Source organism: Gymnoscopelus braueri (genome assembly GCF_963280865.1).
Source record: "Gymnoscopelus braueri genome assembly, chromosome: 13".
Lineage (NCBI taxonomy): Eukaryota > Metazoa > Chordata > Actinopteri > Myctophiformes > Myctophidae > Gymnoscopelus > Gymnoscopelus braueri.
The window spans coordinates 24,937,783-24,965,685 of record NC_137615.1 but is presented as its reverse complement, the minus strand read 5'-3'; the positions used below and the strand labels follow the sequence as shown (position 1 = coordinate 24,965,685).

At 41.8% G+C, this 27,903-nt stretch overlaps 2 protein-coding genes across 8 annotated transcripts; both read left to right on the top strand.

Moving 5' to 3' along the window:
* The first annotated feature begins 53 nt into the window (after positions 1–53).
* Positions 54–16,654, top strand: grna (granulin a). 7 transcript variants are annotated; one of them, XM_080447654.1, is made up of 19 exons: positions 56–300; positions 1,737–1,877; positions 2,917–3,054; positions 3,946–4,092; positions 5,999–6,152; positions 6,772–6,843; positions 7,183–7,316; positions 7,735–8,001; positions 8,507–8,614; positions 9,518–9,700; positions 10,656–10,922; positions 11,219–11,485; positions 12,191–12,457; positions 12,861–13,127; positions 13,424–13,720; positions 13,874–14,173; positions 14,445–14,681; positions 14,910–15,179; positions 15,817–16,654. In XM_080447654.1, the coding sequence occupies exons 1-19, from the start codon at positions 292–294 to the stop codon at positions 15,958–15,960; spliced, it is 3,669 nt and encodes a 1,222-aa protein (XP_080303780.1). In that variant the 5' UTR covers positions 56–291; the 3' UTR covers positions 15,961–16,654. The 7 variants fall into 7 exon arrangements, with proteins under 7 accessions (XP_080303785.1, XP_080303780.1, XP_080303782.1 ...); XM_080447656.1 differs by lacking the exon at positions 6,772–6,843; XM_080447658.1 differs by lacking the exon at positions 12,861–13,127 and having other exon boundaries at positions 57–300.
* A 3,192-nt stretch (positions 16,655–19,846) lies between these two features.
* On the top strand, positions 19,847–25,062 carry rundc1 (RUN domain containing 1). Its single transcript, XM_080447672.1, has 5 exons — positions 19,847–20,380; positions 21,968–22,126; positions 22,376–22,574; positions 22,722–22,817; positions 22,954–25,062. The coding sequence occupies exons 1-5, from the start codon at positions 19,994–19,996 to the stop codon at positions 23,814–23,816; spliced, it is 1,704 nt and encodes a 567-aa protein (XP_080303798.1). The 5' UTR covers positions 19,847–19,993; the 3' UTR covers positions 23,817–25,062.
* The last annotated feature ends 2,841 nt before the right edge of the window (positions 25,063–27,903 follow it).

Here is a 27,903-nt window from a genome sequence, read left to right as displayed (position 1 = left end):
TTAACCTTGACGTTCATCATAATAGTTGGCATTTGTAAACAAAAGATTTCCTTCCTAAAAGGTGTTCGACCTCTGGAATGAGCGCAGTCTCAGTGCACTCTGTACAATTTAACAGATTCAACAGCATGAAGATGTTTTTAATCTGTGAATTCATGATTAAAACATGTGTTTGCAGGTTTTGAATAGCAGGAACTATAGGGATGCCTTTCGATTTATCGGGGGCGTGTACATGCTTTGTAATATAAAAGAAACTTCCCAAACACCTGACTGACCACAGCAGCCTGGACGTCCATGGGAGAGGTAAGAGCTATTTACCCTATGCATTAGCGTTATAGTATAATATATATATACAGTGGTGGAAAAGTACTCAAATGTTTTACTTAAGTAAAAGTATCAATACAGCAATGTAGAAATACTCTATTACAAGAAGAAATCCGGAATTAAAAATGTTCTTGAGTAAAAAAGTATATTACCAAAAGTAAAAGTACTTATTATGCAATTATGCAAGGTCCTATATCACAAGTTTTCAATTGTATAAAATGTGTAAAATCCTTTGAAAATAGCAGATCTACAAGCTCACAGCGCTTCCAAAGCGACACTTGTGAACTCATAGATCTGCTATTTTCAAATAGCCAAAGTAAATATAGGGCTTACGTGGATAATGTATGTTTTAAGTAGCTAGTAACTCAAGTCTTTTTAAGTAAAAAGTACAATATTTGACTCTGAGATGTAGTGGAGTAAAAGTGAAAGTATAAAAAAATGGAAATACTCCAGTAAAGTAAAAGTACCTAAAAAAATATTTTTTTCATCTAAATGTTACTTTACTTTACCACTGATTATAGTATAATATACTGCCAAAATTGTACCTATTATGCAATATTCTCCTTTGTGGATATGCAAAAGTTTTTAATCCATTATTGCTTTAACAGTCCAATGCAATGTCGTCATGATGACATGAGGAGTAAGAGGGATTTTAGAAATGAATGCGTCCACTAATATAGCTTAATATCACTAGTAACTATTACTAACTTGTGTTCTGCATAGTATTTTACTTAGCTTTAGCTAAATAACATTAATAAAAGGATTTAAAAATGAAATCTTCATTATACATTTTATTTTGATATTTGCTTTTAAAGTAATATTCTATTGGTAAATTAAGAGACGAGGGTTATTATCAGGAACTGAAACAGGTGGTCTTTTGAGATGGTTCAATTGTATGTCAAAACATTTAAGTTCCTTCCCTTTGCAGTAGGCTGACAATGACATCCAAGTGAGAGAATCAGGTGCACTTCCAAGGCACTCTGTCCAGTTGAGTTTAAAAAGCCTTCATTTTGTCATGGCTTGCTTGGCAAAGTTAAAAATACAGTTGACTGAATATTGGTACGTCAGAAAAAAATTATCAAATTGAAGATATACCATCATTACACAAAATTATATTTTTAGGAAACATTTCATTTTCACATGAACCCTATAGCATCCCTATTCTGGGCATGTTAAAATAGGCATACATTTAGCGAAAATATCAGATCTACAACGCACTCACAACACATCGCTTTGCCGGCGTTGCAACCTTGTAGATTGGTTATTTGTGGTGAAGAGATTTGGTGTAGAGGGTGAAAAGGACCCCTCCTTTTCACCCCTGGGGGACCCAAGTGAGGCCGAAAGAATAAACAACTCCTACTGAACCATGACCTTTCATTCTCTCTGTTTCTTTCTTCCCCTTTCTCTCTGTACAGATGCAGAAGTGGGTTGTATTGGGTTGGGCCCTGCTGGCCCTGGTTTGTGCTCATGATTGTCCAAACGGAGGCCATTGTGAGAACGGCCGCACATGCTGCAGTTCTCCGGAAAATGGCTATGACTGCTGCCCATTTCATCAGGTACACACAGAAAAATAACGTTTTTTAAATGGTTCTTTGAATTAAAGGCTGTATGGTTCCATTAAGAACCATACATCTAAAGAACCATTTTATTTTGTGAATGGTTCTTCATGTTCCTCATATGGTTCTAGAGAACCTTTTTTTGCCAAAGTTCTTTGAGGCACTTTTAACCACCTTAACCTTTGTCTTAATAAGCGAACAGTCGCCAAAAGTCGAGTTGTTGCAAAGCGTTGTGAGCTTGTAGATCGGCCCGAGCGGGCCAAGTACAGAGCCCTGGGAGACAGCGGTCAATGAATTATATAGGATTTAAAGGAGTAGTTCACCCAAAAAATGACTTATTTTCTATCAATTGCACACCCATGAAGCCTTGAATCCATGGATTTATTTTTGTTTTTGTGGCATTCCTAAGCCAAATTGATTCCCGTCTCCTACCGGCTAATGTATCCGGTAGGAGACACAAAGTAGATTATTTGTGTCTCCTACCGGATACACACCCGGTCATCAAATTATTGGCTTAAGAATGCCACAAAAACAAAAATAAATCCATGAATTCAAGGCTTCATGGGGTGTGCAATTGATAGAAAATAAGTATTTTTTTGGGTGAACTCCTCCTTTAAAGTGTTTGAGGGGTCTTTCTAGAACCATTAAAATAAATGGTTCTTTAAATAACCTTGGTCAAAAAAAAATTCTTCTTTGGCATCACTCTGAAGAACTAGTTTCGGTTCCAGTTGGCACCTTTAGTTTTCAGTGTGTACACATAATTCTGTAATGCTTCACTTTACAGTCACTCAACCACAGATACAACAATGACATACAGTAGCTGAAAGTTATGGTTGCTGAAATGTACACAGAAGATATACTGTCTCTCAGATAACTCCTACTCTAAAGTAGATAGACCAATGTTTGCACACTGATGCTATTCATCTTCGATTGTATTTAACTGTTTTATGAGATTGCCAGTACCATAAACTTCAATGGACCTGTATGATAGGAGCTTTAAAATCACTTTGGTAGTCAAATTCCATTGTTCCCTCTATAGGCTGAGTGCTGTGAGGATCATATACATTGCTGTCCTGAAGGCACACTCTGCAATGTGCAGGAGTCTGGCTGTGTAAATGCAACCGTTTCATTCCCATGGGCTAAGAGAGTTTCTTCCGGACCACTCAGACTTTCGAAAGTAAGAGATGTTACCAGTGGTGGACAGTAACAGAGTAAATGTACTTGAGTACTGTACTTAAGTACAGATTCTGAGGATCTGTACTTTACTTGAGGATTAGATTTTAGTATTAGATAGATACTTATTACTGTTACTTGACAAATGTTTCCAAGACAAATATTTTACTTTTACTTGAGTACATTTCTAGGAAGGCTATAAAGTACTGAGTACTTTTAGGTTGGCTGTTTTTTTCTTCCCTAAAATGCAATTGGGCACACTTCTGCTCTCACACTAGCCGTGTTTCTGGCTTCCCCCTCCACTCACCTCTTTGTTACATCTTGTATGGGTGTATAGGAGTAAAAGTATTTAGTTCTGGTCCCTCAGTCATTTCACCCATCAGCAAGTACATCAGAGTGCATGCAGTGCAGGTGGTTTCATATAGTTACTCTGAAACAAGAGTTACAAGGTCCTATAAAGTCATTGTGAAAACATTACAGCAATATATCATTGATATAAAAATTAAGAAATGTACTCCTTCTTTTACTTTTACTTGTACTTGCTTTTTTAGCAATGACTTTTTTACTCTTACTTGAGTAACATTTTGACTACTTTTACTTGTAGTGGAGAAAACTTGTAAAAAAAAAAAAGTACTCTTACTCAAGTACTGGGGTCGAGTACTTCGTCCACCTCTGGATATTACCCCCTTACTATTTCCCTGTGTCATATGTGCTCATGTTGTACTTAACCACTTACCCAAAGCTGTTGTGAGCTTGTACAGTAGATCTGTTATTTTTTAAACACTTCAGAAATTGTTGCTTATACTGACATGACCAAAATTGTGTCACCAGGGTTAAAATGTGTATATCTGTACATCTACTCTACTTGTCTAATAAAACAATGCCATCCCTGCAGTCTTTTCGAATGATCAGGCCATACTTGGGGGATGATGATGAGCTAGTCAGTGCAGTGATGTGCAGTGACGGGAAATCTGAGTGTCCTGAAGAAAACACCTGCTGTGAAGCCCCAGATGGGAGCTGGGGTTGTTGTCCCATGCCAAAGGTACAGATCTACTGACGGTCTTTTCTTTACTGTATAGAGTAGACAGACATCCAAAGATAGATCATTCTATGGTCTATGTGGTCAGCCATGTCTTTAAGAACTCGAGGGTCTTTTTGGTTAATTTTGGTTAAAAATCCAGAGAAAACATACATTCATATCGTTCTCTGGACAAACATGCTCAGGTTTGGATTTTTTAATGTGAATCCCAACTATTTATATCAGGGGAGTGGCACACCGCAAATCAGCATATCATTGGTCCAGGTCCATTACTTGTTTAGTACTAGGCTACTGCTACAGTATTTTTCAGCTACAGCTAACGAGACAGTTTAGACAACAGTATTGAGAATGAGTTTGGGAAGCGACGCCATGAGACAAAAGGCACATAATATCAAATCATGTCAAATGGGAAATTTGTTTTGCGACAAGCAGCACCCATCAGGACCCAAAAATCACAATACATAAACAAATACACAATACATAGACAGATCACACAATAATTGACAATACTACACAACACCTCTCTTACATAGAGAGGAAATGGAATATGCTACCAGTCATAGTTCGAGAGGCATCACATATCACATTAGACATTATGCGCAGAACTGAGATTGAGCCTGTTTGTTCAGAATGCCTATACTTGTGGGGACAAATGATCTCTGAGCCCGAGCTTGCAACTGTGGTACTGTGTACCATCATCCTGATGGTAAAAGGCGGTATTGACTGCACTCTCCACGAAGGATCGATAGAAGAGTACCATTAGACTTTAACCACGTAATACTGTCTCAGCCTGTGCATCAAATGTTGCCTCTGCTGACCCTTCTTATAGATCATCAGTGCTGGAATTCCATGTCAGCCTAGAATCAATCGTTGAAGAAAGGGAACTCGGATAGACCCTTTCTGACAAACAAATCATTTCACAAGACTAAATGTTTGACTCATCAGCTACAACTGTGCAGCGATGGAAAAGAAAGGGAACTTGGAAAACCCCTTCTGAAAAAATACAAATCATTTCGCAAGACTTTTCCAGCAGACAGTGAACTGAAAAAAAGAAAGAAGGAACTGAAATCTCAACCATAGTGTATTTGTTTATGTCTACTGTACATGAAACTGGATTAAGTGCTGTCTTCAATATCTTATTACCATAAAATTATATTTTAATTATTGTTTGATGCGCAACACGTTCTTCAGAAATGATCTAGCCTCTTTAGTATTCATATAGAACTATTTACATATTCTGTTTATTATTATTACTAGACCGGTGCTTGCCTGCTCAGAGCGATACAAGTCAGGAACAATGCATGCCCCATCCGGTTATCCAATACCCGTTGTCAAGAGTACCCGTTGTACCCGTCTGTCTGTATCCCTTATGCTCATATATTATGGAGATCTCTGTATCTGTCAGTTTGTCTGCTGTGTCCCTTTTATGCCCAAATATGGAGATCCCTGATGTCAACAGTATATGCCCATATACTGTATGGGTATGACCATACAGTATATGGGCAATATGATCAGCTGTTCTGGACAACCGGATCTCCACGTATGCCTATATATGGGCGTGTCGGTTGGATCCGACCGCCTTGACACCACACATACAGACAGACAGACCATAGAGACAGGTATACAGAGATTTTGCTTATTCATTATTTTGTATTTGTTTTACTTATGCTATTTTTGCATTATTCTAATTAGCAACTTATAATTAGACATAAAAACTTTTTTTTTTCACTGTCTGGTGATGGTACAGTAGTTCTTCTCACTAGCCTTGGAAAAGAGTTAACCATCTTGTGCTTGAAAAGGTTGCCCACCAATGGTCTATGAGGGAAAAGAAAAAAGAGGTTATTTGACCTCTGTGGCTTATTATCCCATTGTGGTTGCTAGGATATACTTAATGTTTCTTTATTAACAGGCTGTGTGCTGTGAGGATAAGACACACTGTTGTCCTAAAGGAAGCACCTGTGATGTGAAGCAGTTGAAATGCATCTCCTTATCCACCAATAAAGCTATGCCCATGTGGGCCAAGCTGCCTGCCAGAAAGAGAGCAGACTGGGAGAACCAGAAAGGTCAGGAATCCAAACTTACTTCCTGCTCTCCCTGTTCACTGTCTATATGGGTGCAGTGGTGGAAAGTAAAAGTATCAATACTGCAATGTAGAAATACTTGTTACAAGTAAAAGTCCGGAATTAAAAATGTACTTGAGTAAAAGTACAAAAATATTGGTACATACTTAAAGTACAAAAGTAAAAGTACTCATTATGCAGTATGTCCCATGTCACAAGTTTTCAAATGTATAAAATGTCAAAAAATCTTTTGAAAATAGCAGATCTACAAGCTCACCAAGCGTTGCATCGCGACTCATTGTGAGCTTATAGATCTGCTATTTTCAAATGGCCAAAATGTATATAGGGCTGCAGTGTATGTTTTGTAATAATAATCAAAATCTACAAAGTATTAGTAACTTAAGTTTTCAAATAATTGTAGTGGAGTAAAAGTATAATATTTGCCTCTGAGATGTAGTGGAGTTAAGTAAAATTACAGAAAATTAGAAATACTCCAGTAAAGTAAAAATACCTCAAAGTTTTACTTAAGTACTGTACTTGAGTAAATGTACTTAGCTACTTTACACCACTAGATGGGTGTGTGTGTTCATGCTGCTGTCTCTGGGTCTATGCTCACTTTCAGAAGGTGCACAAGTAACAGCACAAGTTATGAGAGGGAATGAAGTGACCACATCACCTGTCACTGAGGAAGCAGGTAAATGCTTTGTCCATTGTGGAAGGTTCTCATTGATATCAATTCATGTTTTCCAAAATAAATAGGAAACCGTTGGAATGGAATATTGCCCTCTAGAAATATGCCAGTGCTGTTTGAATCAATCCTTGGGGGGTGGGGGGGGTTCCCAGCTAAATTTCTTAATACAGCATCATAATGATTTTAACCACTTTATCCACATTTTATACATTGGCTATTCAAAAATAGCAGATATACAAGCTCACAGTGCGTCTCTTCGTGCCGCACTTTTCTTTTTAAATCTCGAAAGTATTACGATATTTCTTTAACACAAATCTTCTCTTCTGGGGGTTCCTGGCGCAGAGCATGTACTAACAATGCTCAGAGAAGGTGAAAAGGCGTGTAATGTATCGTGTGACTCCACCACCTCTTGTCCAGACAAGACCACCTGCTGTAAGACTGCAGAAGGTGTATGGGCCTGTTGTAATCTACCTCAGGTAAAGAGAAGTAAAAGTAAATTATCTTGAAGTATTTAAGTAAGAGACAATGCAAGGTTTCTAAAAAGGTAAAGTCAACGTTATTGAAAAAAGTCTACATGACTACTCCAGACTGTTCTGTCCTGTTTAAAGGTAAATGAAATAAAGTAGCCTAATAAAAAGCTGCCTTTTGGTCTAAGGGTGGTGCTAGCTAGAGGAAAGGCCACGGGGTCACCAAATTCAGCATGGTTCATTCTTCAGGGTGGCAGGTGAACTGATTAACAACCCCTCAACAAGGAAATACATGGACTTTTATGATGACTTGCTTGGAGAACCAATTGAATGAAGGCTTTTCGATAACTTATAAATGTATTTTACTTTGAGCCCAAACCCTTGAGTAGTGGCCATAATCTCTGTCCGTCTCATTTTCCTCATACAGGCTGTGTGCTGTAAGGACCACGTACACTGCTGCCCCCATGGCACCACCTGTGACGTGGCCACCCAGACATGTAAGGGTCCCTCTGGGTCTGTTCCCGCTGTGAAGAAGGTACCAGCTTATACAACGGTGGCCCCCAGAAGTCAGTCAACCTACAGAGACAATGAAAAGGCGTTTAATGTATCGTGTGACTCCACCGCCTCTTGTCCAGACAAGACCACCTGCTGTAAGACTGCAGCAGGAGCATGGGCCTGTTGTAATCTACCTCAGGTAAAGAGAGTACAAGTATATTAGTGTGAAGAAAATGCAAGGTTCATAAAAAACAAAACAATATGTAACTGTAATGTGAAATAATTAAATGAGGAACATTTTGTTGAAAGAAGATTAACAAGATCATACGCTACCAGACAATTGTGTTCTGTCTGTTGTAAACGAAGAAAAAGCTTAAAGTTGAATAAAGTGCAATATTAAGAAAAAAGCTAAAAAGTGCCTTTTGACCTAATAGTGCCGCTAGAGGAAAGGCCTCAGGGTCACCGAATTCAGTAGGGTTCATTATTCAGGTTGGCAGGTGGACAGGCGTCCTTAAAGAGCAAAAATGTCATTACCACCCCCCTACACACACAAACAAAATACACAGTATCTTATGATGACTTGCTTGGCAAAGTACTTGAATCCTTAAACTTATGCTTTTCTAAACAACAACAATTATTTTACTTTATGCCCAAACCCTTCAGTAGTGGCCATAATCTCTGTCCATCTCATTTTCCTCATACAGGCTGTGTGCTGTAAGGACCACTTATCCTGCTGCCCCCATGGCACCACCTGCGACGTGGCCACCCAGTCGTGTAACGGTCCCTCAGAGTCTGTGCCCGCTGTGAAGAAGGTACCAGCTTATACAACGGTGGCCCCCAGTAGTCAGTCAACCTACAGAGACAATGAAAAGGCGCTTAATGTATCGTGTGACTCCACCGCCTATTGTCCAGACAAGACCACCTGCTGTAAGACTGCAGCAGGAGCATGGGTCTGTTGTAATCTACCTCAGGTAAAGAGAGTACAAGTATACTAGTGTGAAGAAAATGCAAGGTTCATCTGTCTGTTGTAAACAAAGCAAAAGCTTGAAGTTGAATAAAGTGCAATATTAAGAAAAAAGGTAAAAGTGCCTTTTGACCTAATAGTGCCTCAGGGTCACCTTTACTTTATTTTACTTTATTTGTTTATTTAGACAGGACAGAGCATATTAATGAACGTCACATGAACGTAAATACACCGGATTTAGCAAAGATGCTAATTTTCATCCGCAGTCCTCACACAAAACAGAAAAACAGAAAAACAATAACATCAGAAAACAGACAAACGGTGAAATACAATTACATTACATCACATAGCCTAAAAAATCTTTTCACATTGAATTTAAAAGATGGAAATGTAGCACAATCCCTTATATGTAGAGGAAGGCCATTCCATGCTACACAACCCTGTACTGAGAGGACATTTTGACCGAAGGTTGTTTGCCGGTGCGGCACTTCACAATCTCCTCGAGTGGTTGTGAACCGAATTCAGTAGGGTTCATTATTCAGGTTGGAGGGTGGACTGCCGTCCTTAAAGAGCAAAAATGTCATTACCACCCCCCTACACATACAAACAAAATACACAGTATCTTATGATGACTTGCTTGGCAAAGTACTTGAATCCTTAAACTTACGCTTTTCTATAAAACAACAATTATTTTACTTTATGCCCAAACCCTTCAGTAGTGGCCATAATCTCTGGCCCCCAATTTTCTTAGCTTAAAGCTTATACAACGGTGGCACCCAGTAGTCAGGGAACCACCCAGGGCACAGAGAATGTGACAACAACCTACAATGAAAAAGCGTTTAATGTAACATGTGACTCCACCACCGCTTGTCCAGACAAGACCACCTGCTGTAAGACTGTAGAAGGAGGATGGGCCTGTTGTGATCTACCTGAGGTAAAGAGAAGTAAAAGTAAATTATCTTGAAGTATTTAAGGAAGAGATAATGCAAGGTTTCTAAAAAAGTAAAGCCAATGTTGTTGAAAAAAGTCTACATGACTACTCCAGACTGTTCTGTCCTGCTGTTGAATCAATCTTTCAAGGTAAATCAAATAAAGTAGCCTAATAAAAAGGTGCCTTTTGGTCTAAGGGTGGTGCTAGAGGAAAGGCCACGGGGTCACCAAATTCAGCATGGTTCATTCTTCAGAGTGGCAGGTGAACTGATTTACAACCCCTCAACAACGGGCACGGTAGCGGAGTCGGTAGTGCTGTCGCCTCACAGCTAGAAGGTCCAGGGTTCGATTCCCGCCGGGGACGCCCTGGGGGTGTTTCTTCTCCTCCGCGTCATCAGCGCCCATACCCTAGGTGGGGTTGGCGAAAGGGCCTACTCTGTGTGGATTTGCATGTTCTCCCCGTGTCTCCTAGGGTAGTTAATACCCTCACAAAAACATGTAGTAATCCTGGTCGCTATACCGCCTCCCCCATGACAGCCGGGGCGCCTGATGGAGGGGAAGGGAACTGGTTGGAATAACGTGTTCCTTCCACGCGTTACGTCCTACTGGGTAAACTCCCCCCTGTCAGGTGATAAGAAGGTCAGTTTGCTCTCATGCATTGAAGGAGGCATGAGCTCGGCCCTGGGCTCCCTAGGCTGGTGGGTGGAGTGTAGCGCCCAGGATCACTTAGAAAATTGGCACCGGGTGAAAAAAGGGTTACAAAATTGTGGGATAAAAAATGTAGTAAAAAAAATAAAAACTCAACAAAGAAAATACATGGAATTTCATGATGATTTGCTTAGAGAACTAATTGTTTCCTTAAATGAAGGCTTTTCGATAACTTCAACAATTATTTTACTTTGAGCCCAAACCCTTGAGTAGTGGCCATAATCTCTGTCCCTCTCATTTTCCTCATACAGGCTGTGTGCTGTAAGGACCACGTACACTGCTGCCCCCATGGCACCACCTGCGACGTGGCCACCCAGTCGTGTAACGGTCCCTCAGAGTCTGTGCCCGCTGTGAAGAAGGTACCAGCTTATACAACGGTGGCCCCCAGTAGTCAGTCAACCTACAGAGACAATGAAAAGGCGTTTAATGTATCGTGTGACTCCACCGCCTCTTGTCCAGACAAGACCACCTGCTGTAAGACTGCAGCAGGAGCATGGGCCTGTTGTAATCTACCTCAGGTAAAGAGAGTACAAGTATATTAGTGTGAAGAAAATGCAAGGTTCTTCTGTCTGTTGTAAACAAAGCAAAAGCTTGAAGTTGAATAAAGTGCAATATTAAGACAAAAGGTCAAAAGTGCCTTTTGACCTAATAGTGCCGCTAGAGGAAAGGCCTCAGGGTCAGTACTTGACCCTGAGGCCTCAAAGTACTTGAATCCTTAAACTTATGCTTTTCTAAACAACAACAATTATTTTACTTTATGCCCAAACCCTTCAGTAGTGGCCATAATCTCTGGCCCCCAATTTTCCTCATACAGGCTGTGTGCTGTAAGGACCACTTATCCTGCTGCCCCCATGGCACCACCTGCGACGTGGCCACCCATTCGTGTAACGGTCCCTCAGAGTCTGTGCCCGCTGTGAAGAAGGTACCAGCTTATACAACGGTGGCCCCCAGTAGTCAGTCAACCTACAGAGACAATGAAAAGGCGTTTAATGTATCGTGTGACTCCACCGCCTCTTGTCCAGACAAGACCACCTGCTGTAAGACTGCAGCAGGAGCATGGGCCTGTTGTAATCTACCTCAGGTAAAGAGAGTACAAGTATATTAGTGTGAAGAAAATGCAAGGTTCATCTGTCTGTTGTAAACAAAGCAAAAGCTTAAAGGACGACTTCACCAATTTTCAACCTATCTTCATATAATTGGTCCTCACTAATACTCATGATAAAATGGTACCATTTTTTCTACTGGGTCTGTGTCTCATAGGAGGACTGTGGACAGTTCAGAAACCCGTCTACCAGTTACATCATCGTTAGGCAGGAGTTTTTTTTCCAACAAGATTTAAATGTTTTTATTTTTATTTTTATTAACGCGAGAACAATGGCTTCTATTATTGTTGCATTGCAACTTTCCAGGAATACAAAGCCTGCAGTTTCTATTAGCTTGGATTCCCCATCGATGATGTCACTGGTAGACGGGACTCTGAACTGTCCTCAGCCCTTCTCTGAGACACAGACTGAGTAGAAAAAAATTGTACCATTTTATCAGGAGCATTAGTGAGGACCAATTATATGAAGATAGGTGGAAAATGGGTGAAGTCGTCCATTAAAGTTGAATAAAGTGCAATATTAAGAAAAAAGCTAAAAAGTGCCTTTTGACCTAATAGTGCCGCTAGAGGAAAGTACTTGAATACTTAAACTTATGCTTTTCTATACAACAACAATTATTTTACTTTATGCCCAAACCCTTCAGTAGTGGCCATAATCTCTGGCCCCCAATGTTCCTCATACAGGCTGTGTGCTGTGAGGACCACTTATCCTGCTGCCCCCATGGCACCACCTGCGACGTGGCCACCCAGTCGTGTAACGGTCCCTCAGAGTCTGTGCCCGCTGTGAAGAAGGTACCAGCTTATACAACGGTGGCCCCCAGTAGTCAGTCAACCTACAGAGACAATGAAAAGGCGTTTAATGTATCGTGTGACTCCACCGCCTCTTGTCCAGACAAGACCACCTGCTGTAAGACTGCAGCAGGAGCATGGGCCTGTTGTAATCTACCTCAGGTAAAGACAGTACAAGTATATTAGTGTGAAGAAAATGCGAGGTTCATCTGTCTGTTGTAAACAAAGCAAAAGCTTGAAGTTGAATAAAGTGCAATATTAAGAAAAAAGCTAAAAAGTGCCTTTTGACCTAATAGTGCCGCTAGAGGAAAGGCCTCAGGGTCACCGAATTCAGTAGGGTTCATTATTCAGGTTGGAGGGTGGACAGCCGTCCTTAAAGAGCAAAAATGTCATTACCACCCCCCTACACACACAAACAAAATACACAGTATCTTATGATGACTTGCTTGGCAAAGTACTTGAATCCTTAAACTTATGCTTTTATATAAAACAACAATTATTTGACTTTATGCCCAAACCCTTCAGTAGTGGCCATAATCTCTGGCCCCCAATGTTCCTCATACAGGCTGTGTGCTGTAAGGACCACTTATCCTGCTGCCCCCATGGCACCACCTGCGACGTGGCCACCCATTCGTGTAACGGTCCCTCAGAGTCTGTTCCCGCTGTGAAGAAGGTACCAGCTTATACAACGGTGGCCCCCAGTAGTCAGTCAACCTACAGAGACAATGAAAAGGCGTTTAATGTATCGTGTGACTCCACCGCCTCTTGTCCAGACAAGACCACCTGCTGTAAGACTGCAGCAGGAGCATGGGCCTGTTGTGATCTACCTCAGGTAAAGAGAGTACAAGTATATTAGTGTGAAGAAAATGCAAGGTTCATCTGTCTGTTGTAAACAAAGCAAAAGCTTGAAGTTGAATAAAGTGCAATATTAAGAAAAAAGCTAAAAAGTGCCTTTTGACCTAATAGTGCCGCTAGAGGAAAGGCCTCAGGGTCAGTACTTGACCCTGAGGCCTCAAAGTACTTGAATCCTTAAACTTATGCTTTTCTAAACAACAACAATTATTTTACTTTATGCCCAAACCCTTCAGTAGTGGCCATAATCTCTGGCCCCCAATTTTCCTCATACAGGCTGTGTGCTGTAAGGACCACTTATCCTGCTGCCCCCATGGCACCACCTGCGACGTGGCCACCCAGTCGTGTAACGGTCCCTCAGAGTCTGTGCCCGCTGTGAAGACGTGGCCAGCTTATACAACAGTGGGCCCCAGTAGTCAGGGAACCACCCAGGGCACAGAGAATGTACCAGCAACCTACAGAGACGATGTTAAGGCGTGTAATGTATCGTGTGACTCCACCACCTCTTGTCCAGACAAGACCACTTGCTGTAAGACTGCAGAAGGAAAATGGGCCTGTTGTGAAATACCTGAGGTAAAGAGAGTAAAACAAATTAGCCTTAAGAATTTAAGGATGAGAAAATGCAAGGTTTATAGAAAAAACTAATTTTAACTGTATTGTGAAGTAAAGGAGGAAGATTATGTTGCAAGATGATTAACAAGACCACCACTAATTTTCCCAATAAAGGCTGTGTGCTGTGAGGACCATATACACTGCTGCCCCCATGGCTACACCTGTGACCTGGCCTCCCAAAAGTGTAACGGTCCCTCAGATTCTCTGCCCATTGTGAAGAAGGTGCCTGCTTATACAACGGTGGCCCCCAGTACTGTGGAAGCCACAACCCAAGAGCTAGCAGAAGAAGAAGAAGAAGAAGAAGAAGGGGCAGAAGACGGAATTCCATGTGACCGACACACCAGCTGCCCAAAATACACCACCTGTTGTTTCATTGATAAATATAAAAAGTGGGGATGCTGCCCAGTGCCAGAGGCAAGCTACTCTTTATAACTAATAACAATTTCCATCTTAAGACATCATTATAGACCATATTCACACAATGGCCCTTTTGCCGTTTTGCACACTGTTGAGAAACTTCAAGTACTGTATAAGAATGCCAATACCTATATTGTATGTGTACAATGAGTGAGAAACCTCACTCTGAATATGATCAGTAGAGAACCATCATACCACTCATGGTTAATAAAAGCACTAATTAAGACATGAAGTCAATTTGAATACTTCTTCTCTCACTTCTCCATAGGCGGTATGCTGTAAAAATGGAGACCACTGCTGCCCCAAGAGCTACTCTTGTGATCCGGATAAAACCGCGTGTCGCAAAGGGGAAGTGGTGATTCCATGGTACAACAAGCTCCCAGCTACTAACTCCCAGCTACTAACTCCCAACTCTGTGGAGTGTGATGTCCAGAATACATGCCCTGAACACTCCACTTGTTGCCGGCTCTCCACAGGACAGTGGGGCTGCTGCCCTCTACACAAGGTGTGTGTGTGTTTGTGTGTGTGTGTGTGTGTGTGTGTGTGTGGGGGGGGGGGAGAGAGACAGACAGAGGTAAAAGAGATTGCATAAGAATTTAGTTTCATCAGCCTACATGACATGCAATATCACTATGGATTAACCTTATCAGAATGACTAAATGTAAAACACACATGCAGCGTATAAATGGTCTATTCTTTACAGTAACATCCTTTGTATCTTGTCTTCCTTCAGGCTGTGTGCTGCCCAGATATGGAGCACTGCTGTCCACAAGGTTACAGCTGCAACCTGGGCTCAGCATCCTGTCTGAAAGTCACCATACTACAGCTACAGAGAGTGCCATCAACCCGGGTTTCTGGGCTACCATCACTGGCGCAGCCCAAAACCCAACCCAAGTTGTATGACTTAGGGAGGGTTGTCCAATGTGAGGGTGGCACCTGCAAAGATGGAGAGACATGCTGCAGGACATCCACCACTACATGGGGCTGTTGTCCATCTCCGAATGTATGACATACAGTACAATAACATTATAGCACATTTTATAGAAAGGAAAACAAGCACAGACAAGTGAAAAACAAAACACCTACAAAAGGAAGTTTTATTCAGGGTTGCATGTCTAATTGCTACTTGAGGCTGTAGCCTACGGTTAGTCTCACATAGCCAGACGATCAGACATCTCCGCCTACTGATATGTCTGGGGAAATGTATTGGGTGGGCGTGGACGCTGAAGAAAACTAGCTGTAACAAACCTACGCATACTGCTTCGAAAACCAATCCTGAAAACATCCCATATGAAGGCACGCACTAATTGGTACTGTGATGCTGTTTTTTCAGTTTTACACACTGGACTGAATTTAGATCAGACATATCATTCAGTTCTCTGATGGTCTGGCTATGCGAGACTAGCCTACAGTAAACCTACAATTGTCTTGCATACTTTATATACCGTAATTGAGCCGTGCACGTTTCCACCATAGTTATCAAACTGCAGTTGTATCAACAGGAGTAGAAAGACACCATATCAGTATGTCATTTAAATATTGGCTTCGGCTGAAGGAGCCGTATTTGAATATTCAGTTCCATAATAACTGTCATGTCCTTCTTTCCTCTCCCTCTTGTTTTATTCCTGACTGTCCACCAGGCGGTGTGTTGCAGCGACATGAAGAATTGCTGTCCTGCTGGCCATACCTGCAACAAGGATGGGACCTGCTCACAGAACACAGAACTCAGCTGGGACAACTGGCAGCAATTCTTCTTCAACAAGAAACGAGCTCTGCTTTTGTGAAAACACACTGTGTGTCTCTCGACTGTACTTCATTTCCATATGCAATGTAGTTTAGGGAATTAGACAATGAATAGATGTTTTTTTTCCTCAGGGGACATTTTGAATGTAGGTTGGGATACTAATTGCACTACGCTTGTACTCAGGGCTTGAGACAAATTGCACTATTGCTACATTTGCTACTTGAAACCACCCTTTGGGTTCAAAATATGTGTTTAATTTGAAACACTCCAGATCATTTTAGCTGGTTCAATGTTGTTGTTTTTACACTGCCAAATAATAGTCACCATATTTTGTTTTGTTTTAATGTAAACACACTGCTTCTGCTGCTTGCTTCACAGGGTACATTTGTCTGTAGGTACAGAATGTCCTTCCAATTTAGTGTTCAAATTAATTAGTGAAATTGTTAGCTGATCTTACATTGTGATATTTGTATTGTTACATTTTGTGTAACATGCATTTCTCATTGAGTTCTAAAAATTCTACAGAGTTCTACAAAGATTTCACATCAATTCTACACCTGTGGCACAGCTTCATCTCAGACCTTGTATTGGCCTACATCACTTTCCGACATATCTACATTCAGTAGGCTTATAATTTGATTTGCATTTGTATATTTCCACCATGAAATAATGGTGCACAATCCAATATAAACAATGATTTGTATTTTTGGTTAATTAAAGAATTCTGATGAAAACAGTGTTTGTATTTAGCAGACAAGAAAATAGCGACATTTTCTTCTTGTGTGTTAATACTAGTGTGACACAGCTAATATAATGATAGCATACTATCATTGGCCATTCAAATCAAAGAGTCAGAGAGAGAAAGCCCTGAAGATTTGCACTTTTATAGGAACTCAGAGACAAATGTAATCAAATGGACCATTATGGGGCCATGTCTTTACATTTATACACTCTGTTAAATCACTGGGGATTTTACAGTGCAAGTAGTGTGCCACTGTCAGTGCTTTTCAGGCGTGTGAAGCAATCCGAGAAGGGCATTAGGACAGTAGTTAGTGTGTTTGTCATTCGAAGGGGAACAGTTTATCTGGACTATGTGTTACAGGCCAATGCCATATGAGGTGTCTCAGAGAGTAAGGACATGGTGCAGAGGATGTGGGAAGGACAACCGTTATGAGGAGGATCACAAAGTAGAGGAAGAGGAAGCAGTGTCTGCACTTTGAGGGGAATTACTGCAGGCTCAGCACATATCCATTTCACTTTCACTAAGAATGAAGGAAGTGAAAGTTTAAAACAATGTGTTTACTGTTCCTTTTGCATTTAACAAAACATTATTCTCAAACGTACTGTACATCTCCCACCCACCACCCTCTCCCAGCCTCTCCTTGACAAGAACTCAGAAAAACTAAACATACAGACATTAACATATTGAATTAAAGATAACAAAAATATGAAGTAGAATAAAGGTGTGCATCTCATCATCACAGGCAATAGGTTATTGAATATGACCCTAAGACCCCCACATCCTCCTCCTGTTGCTGTAGGTTACTGTACCAACACTGGCATTACTTTAAGTAAGTGAATAGGTCTCCAGATTTCTTCAATTTCATGAGTTTTTTTGTCTAATAATACAAGTTATCTTTTCCATGGACATAGATGAGGACATTTCTGTACACCACATATGAATCTGTGGGCATTAACATTTGTCCAGCCTAAAGCAATTATACATTTTGTTTGTAGTCTATGAATTTAATTTCTTCTCTTTGCAAAACAGGGCTCACCGTCTCAGGGTAAAAGCCCAGAATACAAAAATTTGGGTCAGATGTTCACTTTTACGCATTCCCAAATACAATTAAACAATTTTCCTCTTGAATCATGCCATTTAATGCAGGTATGTGGGATGTTATCATTGAACCTATGCAGTTTAACAGGGGTTATGTGCATGTGCATCAACCATTTATATTGAAGTGATTGCATGTCTCCACTTTCCACTTCCAAAAAAGTAAGAGTTGCCATGGCCAATTCATGTTTTTGAGGTAGCCTATTTGAAGAAGTGTTTTCTTGGAATGTCTTTTTTAGCTGACACTTCTTCAAATTACATGAAGTACTGCATCTTTGTAGAAGGAAGTGAAAGTGCAGAAAAGGCGTTGTCTTATGCTGAAGCTGCTAAGACAATGGAGGGAAATGGAGGCAGTGCAAAAGGAACTGGAGGAAAAAAGGAATGGAGCTGAGCTGACCAGAATATCTGCATACCATGGACAAGAAAAGATATTTGGCATTCATTGCCATGGTTATAAATTGTGCTGTTGAAATACAGAAGACATCAGAAAGGATTCAGATAGGGGCGGACATAGCTGAATGGGTAGACTCAGAGAGGCTGCCTGGGAAACAGAAAGTCCCAGGTTCGATTCCCAGCCCCAGCAATGTGTCGAGGTCTCTGAGCAAGACACCCGACCCCTAACTACTCCCCCCTGCACTGACTACTTGGGCAGCAATCAGCTGAGTGAAGCTGAAAACTGAATTTCCCCTGTGTGATCAAACAGGTCTTATTATAAATGTATTGTTCAGATGATGCAGGATATAGCCAGGAGATTTTAGAACATTGTGTGGTGATCTAGATGATACACAGAGGGAAGGACCCCGATTTGCACCAACTCAAGACAATTCAGGCTGGATTACAGAACAGAGTAGACAATGTTGTGAATGCTATCACTGGTGGACAGTGGACACTAAAATAATTTATGTAATTACTGTTTATAACCAGGAGATGGCGGTAATGCAACATTATGGATGCAAACTGCCATACAAAAATCAACAGTGTAGTTTGGGCTCTGGTTTCTCTTAGCAAAACAAGGGTCTCAGGGTAAATGCCCAGCATACAAAAATTTGGGTCGGATGTTCTGTCACTATTACGCATTCCCAAATACAATTAAACAATGTTCCTCTAGAGTTTAGGGGAGCCAGAGGGATTCACTCATTGATCTCCCTGTCGACCACCACCACCAGTCCCTTAAGCGATCAGGTCCGGGACGTCGACCACTAGCCAGGGCCCAGGGGCCGAGTCCGAGGGCCACCAAGTGTGGGCCAGTCCGAAATGGGACATTCCGGGCCCAGCACGGTTTGAATAGGTCTTCAGCAGCGGATCTTAGACACGGTCCTCCGAGTCACCTCGCCGAAACAGGACTGGCCGCCATATTTTCTGTTTGTGTCTAGCTGTTGGACGAGGAGCGGTCAAATACGTCACATTTAAAAAAAACTCACCGAGAGGCAAAGTGGGGCCAGAACTTTTAAATTGGTGGGGAGTGGGACTCTTAATAATCTCTTGACTTCAGGGAAATAAGACATTGAAGTTTTTTGTTTTAGTTGTAGTAGTAGGGGCATTCATGCGCTGGCCCATAGGCCTACAGTATCTCCGCCAAGAAGTGGAGAAGTGGAAGTGGGGCCAGCCTTAGCCATAGAATGGCAGTGATATTACTTTATATTATTTATTACATACATGTATGTAATATCACAGCCATTCTAGGGCTAGGCCAGTCTATGACTTATCTGACACCATATTTGGGCCTGATCCAACCGCCCTTGACTTCCCTATAGTGTGTGTGTGTGTGTGTGTGTGTGTGTGTGTGTGTGTGTGTGTGTGTGTGTGTGTGCGTGCGTGCGTGCGTGCGTGTGTGTGTGCGTGTGTGTGTGTGTGTGTGTGTGTGTGTGTGTGTGTGTGCGCGCAGTGTGTGTGTTTTCTTTCTGTTTTCTTTTTCTCAAACTTCCTGCTCCAGTTTGACTCCCAGACAGTCCCAGTGCGTAGAGGGGTGTGTTCTGTGACCTCTCCTTCTTTAACATACTCCTTAAGAAAATACGGAGAGTTGACGTTGCACTGTTTTCAACTCCTCGCCCCTCCCCTTGTTTGACGTATGAATCATCCCTTTCAAAGATGGCGATGCACCTGTTTCATCGGCGGTAATCCCTAACATCACGGCGTACAACCGTAGAAAACGAGTGGAAGCCGTGTCACAACAATAAGACCACCCCGGTGTACTTTAATAACGGACTCAAATCGATCCCTCGGGTGAAACAACGACATGTCTACAGAAGAACTCTCCACCTCGGACAGCGAAGGCGTCACAGCTGGCGCTGGGGAGCGATGGGCGCCCGTCGGGGCTGTCGCCAGTCCGACTCCCGAGGTTGCAGACGCTCCTTTGCCGAGGCAAGGAGCCGCGTCCTCGGCCACCGAGGAGGAAGGGTCCGCCAGGATGAGGAAACTGGAGGAGGAACAGCAGCTGCTCAACTCCTCTCTCCTCGCCCTCACGTCCCACTTCGCGCAGGTGCAGTTCCGCCTGAAACAGATCGTTCACGCTCAGAGCGAGGAGAAGGAGAGGATGCTGGTGGAGCTGGAGGAGTTCGCGTTCAAAGGGTGTCCTCACGTTGTGGGCTGCAGAGCACAGGATGCCAAACAGATGGAGAACGCGGTGAGTGTCTATGTGATGTGATGGCGGGGATAGGATCGATCTATGGCTGTGTATTTGGAAGACATGAAATGTTATGTATGTAATGTCACAGCCATTCTAGGGCTAAGTGGTCTGGTTGTTCGTTCATTTTACACGATAAAGTCCTGTGTTCATTCAACTCTGAGCATGAATGTTATTGTATAGCCTACTCTCTCAGAGTTACAAGTGGTTTGCATGTTATTATGTGAGTGAATTAAGTGGATAACCAATCAATAGCAGGTTATACAACTGAATTATGCATTCAGTTGTGTAGGTACCATTCTCTAAAAAAAATTGCTGAAATGATATAGGCAGAATTACTCTGCAGTTTCCTGCACGCCACAGAAGATGAGCATAATGTCCAAAACTGTAATTACATGCTTTTTTTGTGTCCACAGTTGATTCACTTTCTTTGTCAGTTGCATTGTCTTGTCAAACAAAGCAAGCCCCCTGAGGCACCTTAGTGAATATAAATGACCTAATCTAGCTGCATCTGCCGGCCCATATCACCCAGTAGACATCACATCAGCACGAGATGTCAACACTCTGGCTGCAAGGCTTCTGATTAAAGCTTTGTCGGTGCCTGTTGCGTCACACAACAGGGCTGTGTTTGTGTTCCCTGAGATCTCTTATCTGTGGAGGAAATCACAAAATGGTGGTGTTTGACAAAAGCGGGTGATTCAGAGCACAGGCTCAACAAACATGCCTCTAGCAGATCTGTAGTACCTGTATAATGGACCTAACAGCTTCTATGTGCACAGCAACATTGAACCGAAGCACTTAGGCCCTGCCATTGTTTACTCCCTGGTCCCCGGTCCCGCCTCTTTCCATTTAGAGAGACCTAACCTGTAGGACTTCACCTCCTTTTGTAATCAAATTCCAATTATCTCTCTTCATGTTTTTCTCTTGTGACATGCTTTACATGTAGGAGGACTTGGTGAGTATGATACCTATAGATTGTGTCAATAGATTTCAGGGTTTTGTATGTACTGCATACTTTATTGTAATGCTCATGCCTAGTAAGACTTAGTCTAACCCCTGCCCCCAAATGCTCAGCACAGTAGATTACTTAAAATTGGTAGATTAGATTAAATCGTCTTCATTTCCAGAAGATTTCTGTATTAGGACTTGATCAAACATAAATGCGATTTATACGCTTAACTTTGCTCATTGTTCAACTTGTCAACTTGTGTGCCCACCATTTATTGGAGGTAAATATATATTTAGCAGTTTGGATGAATATGCCCAATATTCTGTAAATTATAGGCTAATGGATGAAATTGTGTCCTATGTTGATTAATAGAATATTGTGTTTTAGTCTATCTATTTAGGTATATCCCCTTATTTTCAGAAATAAGTCCCCCGTACGCCAGTGCGTTTGTTCCAGTGTAGTAGAACGTGCAGCTCTACTTCAACCTCTCTCTGTGATAAACGAGACATCAGACCTCTCCTCTCTTGGCAGGCGTCCACGTCTGCCTGTGCCTCAATTCCTCAATAGAAAAGCCTGCCGTCACTCTTGTTTTGTAGATTTGTCTCTCTCTGACTGTGCTGTTCTGTTTGTCCTGTCAGAGTGAGAGGGAGAAGAGGGAGCGCCTGGAGGCTCAGAGGGAGAAGCAGAAGGACCTCATTGTCCAGCTGAAGACTCAGCTGGATGACCTCGAACACTTTGCCTACCAGGAGGGAAGCTACGACTCCCTACCGCAGTCGGTCGTGATGGAAAGACAGAAGGTACAGACCAGTCTATTGGGGGAACAAAACCTAGTTTATGTTAAATCCTGAACCAAATTTAACCTGTTGTGCAACAAAGTACAAGGCTTTACATTGCCCTCAAGTGTCTGTTTGTTTAGGCAAAATTCATATTGAGCATTCAATGTGGTATTGCTTCCCTGTTCTTTTGAGTGCGTTACATGTCACATGTCACAGTTCATCGACTGCATTGGCCACTCTAACATTAACCACCTGTCTTGCACGTTTCAGGTCATCATTGATGAGCTGATTAAAAAGCTGGATGTGAACCTGAATGAGGACATTGGGAACGCGACGCCTGAAGAGCTGAGGCAGAGAGTAGATGCTGCCATTGCTCAGATCGTCAATCCAGCCAGGGTCAAAGAACAGCTGGTGGATCAGCTTAAAACCCAGATCAGGGACCTGGAGATGTTCATTAACTTCATCCAGGGTGTGTACTGTAGACCCACTTGGATCGGATATTAATCATTTAGTGGTTTATATTTCCTGACACTGTCCACTGTTCTTGTGTATGACTCTTGTCATATTTTTCTAGTTTGGTTTAATAATTATGATAACCTTGCTCCTTTCCCAACAGATGAGGTGGGGAACCCTCTTCTGTCCGATTGCGAACAGAGCCAGCAGCCACAGGCAGCAGGGACTAACCCCAGAGCTCCAGGGGTGAAGAGAAAAGGTCAGTCAGTCATTGTATACCTCACACTAAGTGTAGTCAGCATGCACAATGTCTTCACATTGTATTATAGTCTGCTGCACAGTTCTGGACATACTGTAGTGTACATATTCTGACGGATCTCCTGTTCCTGCCGTAGTGGACCCAGAGCAGGCCCAGAAGATACGGGAAACAGGCCTGCAGCTTATCCAGAAGGCACTGGCTGTGCTGCAGATCTTTGCTGTCAGCCAGTTTGGCTGTGCGGCCGGGCACGTTCCCCAGAACATGTGGTCTCAGGGCGAGACGGGACAGGATTATGGCCTCCTGCTGCAGCGTCTGGAGGCAGCTGTGGACAAGGTGCGGGTGCAAGCTTCGTGCAGACAATCTTCTGTCGAGCATGTGGTGAACTACACCAGTAATCCCTCCCTGGGGCCCAGAGATGAGCTGACAACGTCTGTGAGGAAGGAGCTGGCCATGGCCCTCAGAGATCTGCTGGCCCACGGCCTCTACACACCCTCCCAGGGCATGAGCCTGGTGCTCGCACCCATCTCCTGCCTGCTTCCTTACAGACCGGGTCCACAAACCATGCACCCCTGGGAACTCTTTGTCAGCTACTACCATTCCAAAAATGGAAAGGCCTTTGTGGAGACTCCAGCCCGCCAGCTGTCACAGTCCTATAGTCTGCCTGTGGGGGGTGGCCCAGTCACCATCACTCCTAAACAGTCCTTGCTGTGGGCCATTCACACTGTGCTTAAGGAGCACGGACGCTACAAACGAAGTGCGGACTCTGAGTTTAAGGCACTAGTGTGTATGGCCCTAAATGAGCAACGGCTAGTGTCGTGGCTTAACCTGTTGTGTAAGACAGGAACACTCATATACCCACACTACCAGCCATGGAGCTATATGGCCCAGACTGGTTTTGAAGGGGCCCTACGCACCCTCGGTCGCATCAGCCACCTCAAATTCAACCTCCCGGTGGACCTGGCTGTTCGGCAACTCAATAACATTAAAGATGCTTTCTGAAACGGACCAAAGCGGCCAACATATCATGGATTCATCAGAAAGGGCAGAAGAGAGAAAGTTCTTTATACATTTTGATTCCTTTAGGCCTATATGTTCTGTAACATCTCTGTTATCTATGGTTACCCTGTACTGTCCTTACCTGGAAATTAAGACTGTACTAATGCCTTTATTCCTGAAGTATTGCACCTTTGACTATACTACCCATACCACACCCCTTAAAGAAGTTACTTAAACAGCCAATCAACTAAGATAACGTATGTTATGTGTGCATGCATGGATGATTCAACTGTATGTTGTGTAAATCAGCTTTCTGTCAACCATGTTCACTAGCCCACAATTCTGAGATGTCACAGGGTCTTTCTGGAATAGCATAGATACTTGTACTGTTACATGCCTTGGAATGAAGGATGAGATTACCTCTTCATTAGTCAAAACCATTGTGACCTGTGCTTTTGATACCATGTCCCTCTGTAGATGATATTATCCTGACTTATGCAACAGATGTTGTGGGATGAGGTCTGTCGCACTAAAGATCTGATGGGATGCATGATCACCAGTGAGACATTTAATTTATTGTGTACATGCTGTGGCTGCTACACAGAAAACAAAAGCTTGACATATATTCTGGTGCTTGTGCTGTTACCTTTATTTTAGATGGAAAGATAGTGTGCAAAGATTTCTACAGTGGAAGGAATGACTTTTTGTAGGAAATCAGGTCTTGAATTTGTAGCAATTAAGGCTAAACCGGGCACTCAGGACAATAGGAGATGGAGACGGTGGTATGGTACATTACAGGAAATGTAATTTTAAAAAGTGCAGTAAAATTGCTTCAGTGAATTACAACTACACAGGTATTACCCTTGGTGAGTGATGTTCCTCTCTTGAAACTATTAAGATTTTGTCAGTTCTTGCACATTATGTTGGGGACCTTTAGACCCTGTATTAACTGCTGCTTTTTTCTATTCTAAATATAGTAACATTTGAAAGAAAATGATGTATGTAAACAAAACAAAAAATCATTATGTATTGCTACATATTTCATTCAAAATCTAAGATGATTGTTGGATGTGAAAGGTTTTTAATTTGTTAGTTTTCTTTTAAATAAGGAAATTCAATGTTTTATCTTTTTGTGACATGTGAATCACATGTAGTCTATCCTGAAATACTGAATGTAAAAACCACAGATGCTGTCAAACTGACTTATGTTGCGCCTGTGCCACATTAAAGTTTGTTCATAACTACTGTTTATGTTTTCTCAATTTCCCATTTCTGTGGTACTGTACTTAGGCAACCGTGTTAGAACTGGAACTGCCAAGTGTTGATAGAACGATCATTCAATGGTTTATACTGAAAAGTGGAACTGATCCTCTTCTCTACAAAATTTTAGAAAAGGGACGCAAGGATGTATTTGATCTAGTTTATGTTAATGTGCTTAATTGGAATTGTGTTTCACTTTTTGGTTCTGTGTAACAATTAAATGCACCATAATTGCATTTTTGGCAGCATGTTTTTTAGTGTGGATATAGCTGCTCAGGAGGTAGAGCGGCCGCTTGGGAAATCGGAAGGTTCCCGGTTCGGTCCCGGGCTCCCACTGCGTTACTGTCTGAGTGTCCTTGAGCAAGAAACTGAACCCCTAACAGCTCCCGATGAGCAGGTTGGTGCTTTTCATGGTTTCCTTCGCCATCGCGTTAATGTAGTGCACATTGTAAAGCTCTTTGGATAAAGAGGCTATATAAATGCACCATTTACATCCATACATTCAAAGGCTTGTTTGAATAGGATTTATTTGGTTTAATATTAAATATAGCAAAACTTTCTTTTTGGACTAGTGGACATGTTGAGATACGTGGGTCGCACTTTGTTTATTTGTCTGTTTTTTTGCCTAGTATACTTTATATTCTTAATGATGGGGTAAATATTTAATCTTATTTTTTATGTGATGTAACATACAGTATGTTATTATAAACTTGTAGCCAGAAACAAATGTTTACAACGTGTAACTCCACAACATTAGTAATGCATTAATGTGTCACTTTAATGCTGCAGCTGGTAAAGGTGAGGCTGACTTTAGTTACTTTAGTGTGCTGCTGGGTAGCACCGTGGTTCTCAACCTGTGGACCTGGACCCCAGATGACAGTTAAGAAGAACTGAACTAGAACTGGTCAAATATAGGCCAAATAATCTAAGAAAGAGGCAAATCATTTGAAAATAGCCAATCTACAAGCTCACAACGCCTCGCAACGTTGTGAGCTGTACATCTGCTATTTTCATAAAATGTATCTGTGGAACCGAGTCGAACACAATATAATGTTTCAACTCCTACAACTCCAACTGCTTGTAAACCCTTTTGGGGAGTCGCGGCCTGAAAAGGTTGAGAACCATTGGGGTAGCACATAAAGTAGCTGGGTACAGGCCTACAGGGTACCTATCATAATAATGAAAGGGAACGCACATCGACTGGTGGGTGCTGGGCTAAAGAGCCTTCAGTTCAAAGAGGGGAACACCTGCATAAAGCTGAACTGTCAACAAAGCACTTCAGTTCATCAGCACCTGAAGAAGTAAGAGCACAGCACTGAGACTAAGCAGATTGGCACCTACAACTAAACATGGACGAACATTCAATGTACATTGTTATTTTTAAAGATGGATACAAGCCGTACAAATTATAAACAATAATATATTGATAGTTTTTTGTGATAATAGAACCAATGTCAGTGGTAGAATGTAAGTTAACTGTATGTTTACTTATTAGTATTGTAGGCTACTTAAGAATTGTACTTCAGTACAATTTTGAGGTACTTTTACTTTACTGGAGTATTTCCGTTTTCCAAATATTGTCTAATCCACTACATCTCAGAGGCAAATATTGTACTTTTTACTCCACTACAACTATTTGACAGCTTTAGTTAAGTCATTTTGGAGATTTTTGTTTTCTTTGGTGCTCTACTGTTTTAGCTACAACTGAACACTAGCAATTTAACTAACTTTCAGTTAGGATGATCTGAATGAGTGACAACCCTGTACAAATTATCCTGAGACCCCTGGTATCTGGCAACCATATCTTAAGCACCACTGCCTTAAGGCTATATTTTTTAATTGATTGATACCAGACATCATCCACACTAGCATTAATAAAACATATGTACAGTAAACAATTGGGGGTGGGGTCATTTCTGGTGTTAAGCTTAGACGTTAATAGGACCAGTTACCATTTGCAGACAGGTGCTCTTTTACGGCAGTTTTGAAGGTAAGCCAGAGTCACACTTTTTGATGTCTGTAGGTAGGGCATTCCACATTCTGGTCACCTGGTGGCATAGCAGTAACACACTTACTACGTGAGTAAGGGCTATGGGTCGCCATTCATTTAGGCTGCTCACTTTCTGCTGCTTGGGAAATGGGATTTTGATGCTGGTTAAAGCAGGTGGGGACAGAGCTGAGGGAAAGAGACTGGTTGAAAATGTCAGGGACTTTGTTGGCAGTATTTTCTCTATTCGTCACTTAGGAGTATTTGTATGTGGGACTACGATGGAAATGAGCTTCTAGGTAAATCTGGCATATTTACATGAAATCATGTTTATTGATTGAAATGTTCATTAATGTGTAATGTCCCGGAAATAAACAAAGTACATCTACTAGATAATTAGACTCACCTGCTGCCACAGAGGTCGAAAGAGAGGGCAGACACTTCCGAAGTGTCTACATAATGTAAAGTGCATGGTTTTCTTAGTCAGTATGACGTTTTGCCAAATTATTGTGTCTAATCCAGGTCCGTTGTTTTGTTTACATTTGTGAAGCATCAAATGGATGGCTTCAATAGATTTACAAATTGGTTTACATTTTTCAAATTACGATTCTATTTTATTTATGCAATTGTAAACGTGTAATGTGATTAGACAACACACAGGTTTTATTTTGAAATCCACCTACTGGAAGTTGGAAGTGGATCGTCTTCAAGTAGACAAAATGGACAGAGGGGTCTCCGGTTGACAATTAAGTATTAATGCACACAGGGCCCTGCAGGCTGCGGGCCGTGGGGCTTAAGCCCCCCTGAACTCAATGGATAATCTGTGTGTGCAAGTGGTTGCTG

What these genes read in the sequence shown, in the direction of transcription:
- grna (XM_080447654.1), top strand. An exon ending in CCTGTTGTGATCTACCTCAG is followed by an intron (nt 13,128 to 13,423) that starts GTAAAGAGAGTA and finishes TTCCTCATACAG; the next exon opens with GCTGTGTGCTGTAAGGACCA. An exon ending in GCTGTTGTCCATCTCCGAAT is followed by an intron (nt 15,180 to 15,816) that starts GTATGACATACA and finishes ACTGTCCACCAG; the next exon opens with GCGGTGTGTTGCAGCGACAT.
- rundc1 (XM_080447672.1), top strand. Translation starts at nt 19,994, where the DNA reads ATGTCTACAGAAGAACTCTCCACCTCGGACAGCGAAGGCGTCACAGCT. An exon ending in TCGTGATGGAAAGACAGAAG is followed by an intron (nt 22,127 to 22,375) that starts GTACAGACCAGT and finishes TGCACGTTTCAG; the next exon opens with GTCATCATTGATGAGCTGAT. An exon ending in GTTCATTAACTTCATCCAGG is followed by an intron (nt 22,575 to 22,721) that starts GTGTGTACTGTA and finishes CTTTCCCAACAG; the next exon opens with ATGAGGTGGGGAACCCTCTT.